Source organism: Dysidea avara, chromosome 14 (genome assembly GCF_963678975.1).
Source record: "Dysidea avara chromosome 14, odDysAvar1.4, whole genome shotgun sequence".
In the NCBI taxonomy this organism is placed as follows: Eukaryota; Metazoa; Porifera; class Demospongiae; order Dictyoceratida; family Dysideidae; genus Dysidea; species Dysidea avara.
This window is the reverse complement of record NC_089285.1, coordinates 10,082,250-10,094,409: the sequence shown is the minus strand read 5'-3', so window position 1 is coordinate 10,094,409 and position 12,160 is coordinate 10,082,250. Positions and strand designations below refer to the sequence as shown.

Sequence of the window (12,160 nt, the reverse complement as noted above, 5' to 3'; positions counted from 1 at the left end):
TTTAATAATCATAGCTAGCCATTGCACTTACCTATATACTACTAATACTATAATTATACATGTTGATTGAAGAAATCAAGCCATTCATTGGCATGCAACTAGAACTGCTAAACTGTGCCGTGATTTGGCTTTGTAGCTATAATATCAGTTTAATAAAACAGTAGCTACAAGTACATGTATACAATAAAAAATACTATCTCTAGCTACATAGAGTAAATCATGCGATTGCAGCTATGTATAACTGATCAATGTACAAAGTGCTCAATATTATGCTTAGTCTGGTAGCATTCTAAACAGAGAAATGTGCTCTTCTTTGCTTCAGCAATGGTGGTGTTTGCACAATGCGTGTGTGTCCAACATTTGCATTGGTCACATTTTATCTGTAGAAAAGAGTTGCAAAAGATCAAGCTGCATAATATATATTTACATTATACATACCCAGTCACAGTAGTCAGGGTGGCTTAAGCTAATGTCTGAAGCGCCACACATCACACACCTTTCCTTCATATCCACTATAAGATTAAATTGTTATTCATCATGCATGCATGCATGCAAGACTAATGCTGCAATTGCATACCTGAATGGGACAAAATTGTGATTGCAATGTCAATCCTTGCCTGCATAATGTCCATACTGCTGAGGTTATCTTCATCAATTGTTCCAGACAATAAAAGTTGTTCAGCAATCTACATAAAGAAAGTAATTGTTAATATATTCGTGTATATAGCTATACCATTAAGCTTTATACGTCTGTACCTTCAATGAAAAGACTCCACAGTTGAAAGGATCAAATTGTATCTTCTTGCTCACTTCATGTACTTTAACTTGTCTATACTAACATAATCAGAAATCATGAAATCGCCCCTTGTCTTGAAATATTTTCTGTGTGTATATATGCACACGTGCATAAAACCATAATCGTATGCCAAATTATTTGCATGCATAAACAATGACCCACTTTAATGCAGCAAAGGTACCACGCAAAGCACGGGATGGTCCAAATGGATCAAGGTAGTAAAAGTGCTTTGATTCCAGGTCAATAGCCTAACAGTGTGCACATCAATACCTAATGTGATTTTATTGCTTAATTAATTAGCTAACAATAAATATCCAATGATTACTATCTTGATTGTAACACCCAACCAGATATTTCTTCTGATGTAAACTTTCCTGTATAAGGTGACATACCACGCATCTTCAACATTGCACACAGGAGTATACTTACCCTGGATAATAGATAAGATCTGTGGCATACAGCTGAGCGGTTTATTATTGTTGTCAGTGTCTGACTGGGGATGACAAAACAATTGCCATGTATATCTGCTAACAGCCTCAGATATCCATTAATAACCTAAAGAAGTGTTATATGTATAACACAAACAAGACATTTACGTAACAGCATGTGATTCTGTAAATAGCTTTACATACCTCATCATTTAAGTAACAATTCTGTTTCAGGGTGTGAAAGCTCCCATGATGGATGGAGAAACGGTTTATTCTTGCTTTTATCACATGACATGGCTGCCCTTTCCAAATGTGTTCAAGTTGCTTCTAAAAGATACACAACACAATATCTGTTTTGTGTTATATCATTATGTAATACATGTGGTTCTGAGCTTTCTTTATTTGTAATCAGTGTAAGATTACTTGATGGGCGAGTTGTCTTCTGGTCTGTTTTCTAATATATAGAGAGAGACAGTAGATTATACAGTTCTGTAAAACATAATTATAGTGACACAAATATACAGTGATTGTATGTATACACAAAAAGTACCAGTAAGGCTAACATATCCTTCATATGTACTAACCTGTATAGCTGCCTTTACTTTGGAAATGGTTTTGGACTTTTCAACTTTAACTACATCTGGCTTTACCTATATATTCACATTAATGCTAGCTATCACAGATATAGTTGCACTAACTTTGCCATTAACATCACTTTTAGATTTTTTCTTGGAATTTCCATCAGGTTGCTATGTATATGCATTATACACATTGTGAAAATAAATCTTTTTTAGTATACACGCCTTACTAAATGTGGTGGTATTAATTTGCGCTTCCGGACCTTCCTCACATTTTGATTATCACTTGAATTTACAGAAAACTTTAATAATCGCTTGCATTTTGCTATTCCTTGTGGCGAAGCTAGAACTTCATCAACCATGGTTTTCTCTAAAATTCAAAAGAGTAAATACCACTAGACTATGGATCACACTGCTTACTAGTAGTCATAGCAATTGGAGATATTTGGCCTTGATCTTGGTGAAAAGTTGGAAAGTAACCTCCAGCAGAAACTGGTGTACTGGATGCATCAACTTCATCTGCAAGGAGTCTGTTGCCTATCAAAGCAAAATGATTATATAATTCACATATAACAACCACTTACTTATGCTACCATTAAATGCTGAAGTTCCCACTAAGCAAGGCTCAAGCTTGTTGCCATCATCCCCTTGAAACCTTGGCTGTTCATAAATATGAAATGCATGATGGCTTTCAACTGAACCATCACGCATTAAGGGCTGGTCACTAATTCCCTGGTCACTTCCCACTGAGGGCTGGTCACTTCTCACTGAGGGCTGGTCACTTCTTTCTGAGGGCTGATCACTTTTCACTGAGGACTGGTCGCTAATTTCCTGGTCACTTCTTATCGAGGCATGATCTTTATCAACTGGCATGTCTTCCTCAGGTAAATTAGACTTTAGAAACCTGTTGGTGTTGCCAGTAGCATTGTTATCACCATTTTGACAAGGTATTTTTAGGTAAGGCTTAAGTTGACAAATGTTGATTCTTTGTTTAAGAATTGTGTCAGATTTGTTCTTCAGCAGGCACGAAGTTTTTGTGACCTCAACAATAATGTAAGGACCAAGCCAACGATCTTCCATTTTCTTTCCTTTTTTTGTCTTTTGCTGCATATTCCGTCTCAATACTTTATCACCAATCTTAAAGCCATATTCTACTATTCCTTTCCGTTGTGCGTATTGTTGCTTTTGTTTAACTTGTGCAGCTTTAATAGCCATATCCGTCTTGGAAAAAATAGATTTCTGCTTCTCAAAACATTCTTTAATATACTGTTCAAAATCAGCCTTGCAAAAATTATCTATGGCACCATCCAATAAAGTAGACTCAGCTTCTTTTTCTGCTTCTAAAGGAAAGCGTGCTTCTCGTCCATACATTAATAGAAATGGCGTATGTTTGGTAGAAGCCTGCACACTGCTATTAGTCGCAAAAATGGCAAATCGAGGTATTTTCCCCAGTTATCTGAATAGTCTTCCATGAGCTTTGACATAGATCTGAACATATTCACATAAAAAACAACAACAATAATATGCTGGTTGATTAGTACATAATATAGTTGTAGGAACAGAACTAAGAAATAAATTTTGTCACATGCATAAAATATATACCTTTTTAATGTCTGGTTTGTTCTTTCATCAAGACCATTCGATTGGGGATGATATGCAGTTGTTATTCGCATCTTGACATCAAAAGCTTTTTGTAAAGCTTCATTAGTCTGAAACAAAACAATGACAATTACATTTAGCAAGTGCATAAATAGCTACAGTTGCAGCTACCACAATTATGCATACCTGATTAACAAACTCTTTTCCTTGGTCAGTAATAATATGCACTGGAGCTCTCTGGCGGCAGTATACCTTGTATATTCCTCTGGCAACTGAAATTGCTGACTTGTCTTCTATGGGAACTGCTTCAACAAATTTACTGAAATAATCTGTCATGGTTAAAACATATTGGTGCCCTTGAGTAGTTGGCTTGAATGGGCCAATCAAATCCATTCCAACTAAATACCAGACTTTGGGTGCAACAGCAATAGGCTGTAATTCTATTGCAGCTTTCTTCAACTGCGGGGCATTTCGCTGGCAACGGTCCCACACTTTGATCTGTACATTTAAAAATTATACTATATAGCTACTGGTACATCATATTATACAGTATATATATAGCTTCAGTTTCGCATGTATGCAAACATGTGTAGTTACAGTAGTTATAGACAGTGTATTGGTGCATACATGCGAAACTACATAACAGTTTAGAACAGCAGTGACAATATGCAACACAATAGTTATCAACATTATGTAACTATATTGCTAATTACCCTCTCTTCAATCTCCTTATAGTAGTTGGGCCAATAGTACCGCTCCTTGATTTTTGCTATGGTAGCATCTCTACCTTTATGTCCACCAGCAGTTAAGTGACATTCAAGAAAAACTCTATCTATTTCATTCTTTTGCAATACTATCCTGTCAAATGTTGTTCCATCTTTAGCAGTATCCACATAATACAGTTTTCCCTGTTGCATTTTGTAGGTTTTACAGCTTCTTCGTAAAACAAATTTCTGTGTCTTTGTATAACCAGCTGGATAACTTTGATTATCCAAATAGCCAACGATGGCAGCATACTGTTCGTCCTCCATTCCCCAGTGACAGCAACTAGGTGCTTCAAGGATCTCACACAAAATTATCAGTCTCACTTGAAGATCTCTCAATATATCATATACTGTAGCTATTAACAGTTTTCTCTCAGTAACACTTCTCAGCTAGCTAACAGTTTCTCTCAACAACACTTCTCAGCGTGCTTAGCTAGCTTCTCTCAGCAGAACACTTATCAGCCTATTTAAATACACACGCTTGACACTTCTAAAATCTCTCACAACACTTTTCTCTCAGCAAAACTATAGCTAATTAAATAATTATGCCACATAGAAATCTCTCAGCGCATGCACGCTTGACACTTCAGAGCCTAACATCTCTTACATGAATGCGCATCAGTCAGGCATGCACAAACTTTATTTAGCTCACTTTGAGAGATTTACATTGCAGCAGCAAGCTCATTATAGTGAGCGAGTTAGTTATATAGCTAGTCTATGTAGCTCAAGAGAAACTAATACAATAAACGTTATTTTATTTTTCTTCACTGGCTCCGGCATACATGCAGTACACAGTGTCTCTTCTAAATTGACTGTCACAGTATAGCTAACTAGTATAATGCTTATATAGTAGCTATATAGCTAATTAGCCAACTATACAGCTATATACATGTAATATGCATGGGTGTCTATTAGCTAGATAGCTATATTATATATCTACTGAATGGTTGGATCGCGTACTCAGTGTTTGCAACTAGCCATAGGACCTTGGAGTTACTGCATGATGGCTATATCTTAGCGGGAAACACGGATCCCTAGTGATATATGTGCGGGGAAACACGAATCCCTAGGGATATGTGTGTGCGGTGAAATGTTAAAAAAATCGCTACGGGAAACACATATCACTGACAGCTTTTGGTGGGAAACACGGATCCCTAGTGATATGTGTGCGGGGAAACACGGATCCCTAGGGATATGTGTGCGGGAAACACGTTACCCGGGGAAACATATATCACTGTGACACCGGTAATAACCGGAACTAGAGTTGTATGAAAGTAAGTTTTTAGTGAGTTCGGGGAGAGCTAGGGTTGGAGCGATCAAAGCAAGCGTTCCGGCGAAATTCATACAGACAGTGAAAGACATCATTATGCTTAACAGGCAAACCTCAGGTTAGGGTTAGAGTTGGGTTCGGCTTTGGTTTCTTCACCTGGTTTGCCAAATTGGCTTGCTAAAATTTGCCAATTCAGGCAATAATCGATTGCCATCTCAATACTATGTACCTCAATTAATACTCTTAATCATAATAATAATATTCAACATGCTTGAACTGTTGAAACGCAAGATCGAGATACTCTAATAAAGCAGTCAACCAATCTAATAGAACAGTCACGTTTACGTTGCTCTTTTCAAAGCTATATGTAATCAATTTTATTCAGTTACAAAAGCATACTGAATGAGAACGTATAAACCAGAGCTTCCATTACAATATGGGGCTTGACCCCATGAATAACATCCTGGCATACTTCAACTCCCCTGAATTTCATTGTCTTAAAGCACTCATGGCCTGCTCCGCTGCCCCTGCTGAGAGTATTTCCCATCAGTAGAGATACTTTGCCACATGACATCCACTGTATATCTAGTGTTGCTTTTCCCGGCCAAATGGAAAAAAAAAAGAAGCAGTCTGGCCACGTGAGACTAGTGTTGAGCTTGAATTAGCCTAAAAATTGTGTTTATTTTATTGACTGAAATGTCACCAAATTCAGCCTTTTACAGGGGCGGATCTAGGATTTATAAAAGGGGGGGGGGGGGGCTAACTCAAGGTACTAATCTCTTGGGTAGAGGTGTGTGAAGCATGCTGGAACTAGGGGGTCTGGGGGCATGCCCCCCCAAGAAAATTTTGAAAAATGGATGCTAAAATACTGCAATTTGGAGACATTTCCACATAAAATTCATACCTGTAAATATTTTATATACTGCCTTTAGATTATAGGTATGGCTCTCTGAAGCATTTTGCTAATGGAAAAGTTTGGGTAGGTACAGACAATCAAGTACATGATGCACCTCTCTCACAATTGCACAACACTGAATAGGTGCACGTTAGAATAATAATTTTGAAAGTGGAAAATTTTGAAATTTGAACAATACAAGATTGAATCTGAGAGCATTTTCAATGGAAATTGTGTGCCTGAATTAAGTATTGCCATACATATTAACTACACAAGTAGATGAATGAAGCCCTTTAAACAGATCAATACACTTCATTGTATGTATAGGTGCAGGCAGGTTTGGAAAAATTCCATAACAGAACCAACTACATGTTTCCAGTGAATGTTCTATTAGAGTAGTTAGCTGACTGCTCTATTAGAGTATCTCGATCTTATACACCTCCAATGCTGATCCGGGTCCTTGTTGCATAAACTTTAGCATAAATCCACTAATAATACCTTGGAAAGATGTTTATAAGGTGGTTTTATGAGTATTTGTATTATTAGTGATCATATAATTATGCTAAGACAAAATTTCATTATAATACTCAGCATATTGATCAAGTAAAGCCTAAATATGAAGGGGGGGGCTTCAGCTCCCAAAGCCCCCCCCCTCCTGGATCCGCCCCTGTTTTAGTATCTATTTTCAAAAAATTTCTTGGGGGGATGCATACCCAGAGCCCACTAGTTTCAGTATGCTTCGCATGGTGGAAAAAGCCAAAACAAATGGTATAATCCAGGCATGTGAAAAGTTGCCCAAGTTGGACTTGTTTCATACTTGTTGATTAATGATGGTATCATTGATAATGATGGCATGGTTGATATTAATATTATTGATAAATTTGATGATGCTAAATGTGTACAAAAAGAATAAAAAAATTAAATGGAAGGTAAATTTTTGTACGCATGTAACCAAACAGGACTGCAACATAAAGGACCTGTGTGGGCATGGTGTGGTTACAAAATTAAAATTAATAGCTACATCAGTAAAATACGGTTATTATAAAAAGTATGGTTGGCTGAGTCCACCCACTCTTTGCATGATTGAACTAAGAAAATTCTATCAGAAGCTGCATCTTTCAACATCTTCCTGACAAATGATGTGGAAGATGCTGTAATTCAGCAGAACGTTCATGGAGACTGGCTGGTAGTGGCCTAGCGCAATTGTCTCATAATAACTTAACCCTTCATTTCCCAAGTATTGCACAATAATTTTACACTACTTCGCATATTGCTTTATATCCCTTACATACATTTAGCTATCAACATGAAATTTTCAGCACCACTTGTCTGCATTCTAGTGATGACTTGAGAACATGGGTGTAATCATCAAATAATCTAATTAGGATTGGGGTGCATTTAAACATGAAAAAAATGTACATTAATTTTTACTTCATACACTGACTGTGCCCTATTAGGAATCTTTAGCATTTCAATGGATAGCCACAGCATTCAGCTACCTGTAGAAAAAAATTGGAAGTGAAAAGCATATTCTATGAGGATTTTGTGACCAAAATAAGATAATTCATAACCGTGTGAAAGAAAAAGAATATAAACAACAATTAAATGGATGGCTCGTGTAATCAAGATCCTTTTAAGGACTAACTTGTGCTTAGAGGTCACTTATCAAATGAAAAACAAATGTTTAGAGAAACAACTTTCCATCTAGCCACAAAAAAAGGTAACCAGATGGTAATGAGAAAATGTATTGCGGGAAACCAAGGATTAAATATCTGAAGCAATTGAAGGTACTCTACTTTAGATTGTTTCCTGGAAAGGGCTGATTGTATTATGATCAATGTACAAAGTCCAGAGGAGGACAAGTCAATTCTAACATCGCATTTTCATAGTAGTGATATTGCGATAGCATGTCATCAGTATGGACATTGGAATTGTTGCTTAAGGTACTTAGCTCAGAAGTTCTGTAGGTCTGTATATACTAAAATTAGCAAAATTTTCAATGAGTTTTGTAGCTAGAATATGCAGCACTTTATTGTTATTAGAGCATTACAGTGACCAGCTCTGAAGGTCATTGTGAGGTACCTCTTCCCTGAGAGATGAATTTTAAGTTCAGCATTGACACACTATAGCACCGGGCTACTTACTCATTTTGTCCTGCCACACTAAATAGTGTGTTAGGGTCCTCAAAAGTCTAACTTGTACAGGGGTGTGTGTCTGGTGCACTACCAAGAATCAAGATACTCTAAATAGTAGGGCTGTACTGATATTACGAGTATCGGTATCAGTCAATTGCAAGTCTATAGTACAGATACTTTAGTGGAGTAGTTTAAATACTAGTAAAAGTACTATAAGTACATTCTCAGCTTGCACAAGTGACTTTGTAGACAAGCATAAGATCCTGGTCTACACTGTGGGTTGCCCTGGGTTCAGTTCTCCAAGTGGCCACGTGTGTGTGTGTGTTTTTCATTTTTGAGGGTTTTTTGTACCACTTTTTTTTGGTCATACATTTTGTTGTATGATACTACTGACATTACATTGACCAAAAGAGACAATTTTTGATAATAACACTTTGTGAACAATGAATTTTAGTAAATTCAACACAGCCATACTGATTATGCTATGTAATCTTATTATGCTAAATCTCACAATAATACATATCGGTTACAATTATTAAGTATCGGCTAAATGGTTAATATCGGTTTATTAGGAAACCTGTATCGGAAATAGACAATAAATATTGGATATCGGCTGTAAAATGTGGTATCGGTACAGCGCTGATCATGAGTCAATCACTCTAATAGAGGATATGCGCTATCGTCAATGTTCTAATCGACAAAGCAGTCACTTTATTAAGAGCAGCAGTGAAGCAAACTACATGCAGCACTTTTTAAGATCAGGGTGGAGGGCTACCAAATTGTAGAGAGGTTTTCAAAATGTTTGCAACAAAACCACCAGCACCAACTGAAAATGTGATCCATCAACTACAATAGTCAAGCCCCCCCCCCCCCCTCCCCTTCCCCCATAATAAAGGTGTCTCCTCCAACCCTGTAAGCAGGCAGTTATCTTTTTCTCCCTCTTGGCCCTACCAAACCAGAGAGTCTAGATATACCACTGTTGTCAGCTATATGCATGATTACAAGGTGAGCTAGTTCCATCTTTCTCTTCTAGATCTGTGGCTCACCTTACTTAAAGTATATGTAGGTGTATAGCTAACGTAGCTATTCCTATCTAATGACACATCACAAAATTAAAGAATTTATAGATAGACTACATTGATATCATTATAGCTATACAGTAAACAATATATCCCATACAAACAACAGTTCAGTTGTACAAAAAGTGCATCCACGAAAGCAAAAGTAACTGGCAACCATAAAGGAGCTGATATCTGCATGGCACAGCAAGGAAGTGAATGTTACAAGTGTTCCTAGATTCCCATTTCAGACAATGCATTTTCTAAGGGCAAGCTGTTATTATTATGGCTGAAACCTTAAACTCATGAAAACAGACCCATGCAATAAAAATTTCACAAAGACTTGCAAATTATAAAGTGAAAATAGCTATATAATTTTTATATAGCAAAAAAGTTTTGAGGCACTTCCATTAAAGCCGTACTATATACACCCCCAATACCATGCATATATTGATTGTAAAATTTGTTGTGTACCTGTATGCATAGTATACTGCAAAGTCATAATCAAAATAAGGTTTCAAAAGCATGTGGGTGGAAAAGGGAATCTAGGATTTAGCCATACCAAAAGATCTAACACTGTTGGAGGTAAAATACTCCATTAATTGAATTGTACCTGTTAAGATGTTGTATCATGCAAACATTTAGCTGTACAACTTAGCTGCATGCATGCAGATGCAGACCAGATCCACATCACATTGGCCATGCATGTAGCTTCAGATTGTGTGTTGTGCACCCACAGCATCCAGTAGATGTAAAATTAACACTATAATTACATAATTTACATTCCCAGAACACAATACATATGATTTCTCGAGATTAAATATTTGTAAATAATATATAATAGACTGCAATTAGTTTTACTTGCTACATCAACTTCTAGCTTCCTGTACATTGAATAGTATATAGTAAACAAACCAATGCTCTACTATACTACCTCACCTTATCCTTATTAGTACCCATTAAAGGAGCCTACTGGGCTGCAATGTGATGTGACCTGCTTTTTCCTCAAAGTAGGCCCCTAATGTGAGCCCAACAATGATGACTTCTCTTGGTGCATGTCTCTTGTAATTCTTTTACGGAACTTGTCTGATTCCACTAAAGTCACATTTGACCATGTAAACGCCGTTCTTGTGGCTGCCACCATAATATTATGTTCCGGAGTCATGGCCTGTTGGCTGTTGCAACTTGATCCAGCCAGTTTGCTACGTTTTTAAGACTGGCTTCTGTGGTTCAAGTCTTCCTGAAAATGAGAATGTACAGCAATAGTCAAATAAATGCTAGTTTAACACTCACTAGCTTAACCTAACCACAAATGACACATATGCCTACAAAAGTTGTTTTCCAGACCAACTGAATCTTGTATCATTGGTGATAGCTTTGCTAGTATTCCATTGCCAAGTTAGATTTTTATTTTATTTTATTTGTTTAAGCACAAGTCTTGTGGTGGTACATCTAATATGAAGCCATATGACAAAGGAGCCACAATGTTACAAGAATTTGTTTTATTAGATCATGTGTTTACACTTACATAATAATAATATGGCCACGCTTATGTTTAAGCACATGGCTTTGTTGCTTAATGAGCAGACATTCAGTGTAGTGACCAGTGGAGTAAATAAATGACTTCTATATATTGCCACCACTAACATTACTTGTGATCGTGACGCCACTAAAACTATAATGGTTAGTAACTTTTGCGTGCTGAAAGTAACATACTCTTCTCTGTTACTGGGAATTATTAAAATCCAAGCATGACTATACCTGGCTAGAAATATGCTATATAATTGTTAAAAGTTATATATTGTACCTCTGGGCCTGCCACATATCTAAGAGTATATAGGTAGTGCAAGGCACTAGTGGATTTCATCCGCTTCCACAGCAACATATATAATTGTAGACAACATATTAGACTTTGCTGTCATGAAATGTACAGATTAAAGAATATTCCTAAAACCACCCTCACAATACCTTCATGGTTCCTTGGCAGTATTGGTTAGGAATAACCAAGCCAAAAATTGCCTTCAGTATGACCTGAAACGTTTTCAAAAACTTGCTACAAAAAAAAATTATTTATTGGAATTTTCTGACTGACTGACTGACTAATGCTTTCAGACAAGCATAACTTACCATTGCCCTCCTTTGTGTCTGATTTCTTTTTGCTGACAGGCCAAGGTGTCAATTCGTTGTAGCTCAATGGCTTCTCTACATTTATAAATTTATAAGTGGGAATCATCCATGGAGACTGTACTGATTGCAGAGGTGCTTTGCTTACAACTGTTCTCGGTTTGTAATGCTGTGTAGTGGACTTAACATAGTTGAAAGTGAATTGTAATGACCACTTCCACTTTCGAGTCAGTAATTGATAGTTGGAGCATGCGAATTGTTTGTATTTTTTTGTGGTGAGTCCAGAGGTGCTTCTCCTATTTGTATTGCTACATAACGGGCTGAACATAGAAGTGAAGCGCAATGACTACTCCATGTTTGAGTCAGTAATTGATAGGTAGTGGTGTGCGCATTCAAGCAAAACACTAACTCTGGTGCCATTCTTTCTTTTGATGCACTAAGTGTGGGTTCACCAGTCATAATGATGTTACAAAAATGTAAACAAACAAGTATCAGTCATGGGTTAAGACTGAA

At 36.9% G+C, this 12,160-nt stretch overlaps 1 protein-coding gene and 1 long non-coding RNA gene across 2 annotated transcripts in view; both read right to left on the bottom strand.

The window, feature by feature from the left end:
* Positions 1–143: 143 nt before the first annotated feature.
* Positions 144–4,614, bottom strand: LOC136244407 (uncharacterized). Its single transcript, XM_066035987.1, has 17 exons — positions 4,115–4,614; positions 3,588–3,899; positions 3,405–3,511; positions 2,387–3,290; positions 2,223–2,339; positions 2,033–2,172; positions 1,923–1,973; positions 1,809–1,874; positions 1,604–1,678; positions 1,429–1,551; positions 1,226–1,351; positions 1,102–1,170; positions 959–1,044; positions 757–829; positions 578–686; positions 439–512; positions 144–380 (listed from the first exon to the last, which is right to left on the bottom strand). Exons 4-17 carry the CDS (start codon positions 3,171–3,173, stop codon positions 246–248), a joined length of 2,031 nt encoding a protein of 676 aa, XP_065892059.1. The 5' UTR covers positions 3,174–3,290; positions 3,405–3,511; positions 3,588–3,899; positions 4,115–4,614; the 3' UTR covers positions 144–245.
* A 5,681-nt stretch (positions 4,615–10,295) lies between these two features.
* The window catches only part of LOC136244590 (uncharacterized), a 69,230-nt gene continuing 67,365 nt past the window's right edge, over positions 10,296–12,160 (bottom strand). The window contains exons 3-4 of the long non-coding RNA XR_010695455.1: positions 10,463–10,763; positions 10,296–10,407 (exon numbers count right to left, since the gene is read on the bottom strand). This is a non-coding gene — a long non-coding RNA (uncharacterized lncRNA). The remainder of the gene's footprint in view (positions 10,408–10,462; positions 10,764–12,160) is intronic.

Coding starts and splice junctions, on each gene's coding strand:
- LOC136244407 (XM_066035987.1), bottom strand. CDS start 3,173: ATGTATGGACGAGAAGCACGCTTTCCTTTAGAAGCAGAAAAAGAAGCT. Junction 1,552..1,603: donor AAGAAAGCTCAGAACCACAT/GTATTACATAAT, acceptor TGTATCTTTTAG/AAGCAACTTGAACACATTTG. Junction 1,352..1,428: donor ATTGTTACTTAAATGATGAG/GTATGTAAAGCT, acceptor ACACTTCTTTAG/GTTATTAATGGATATCTGAG.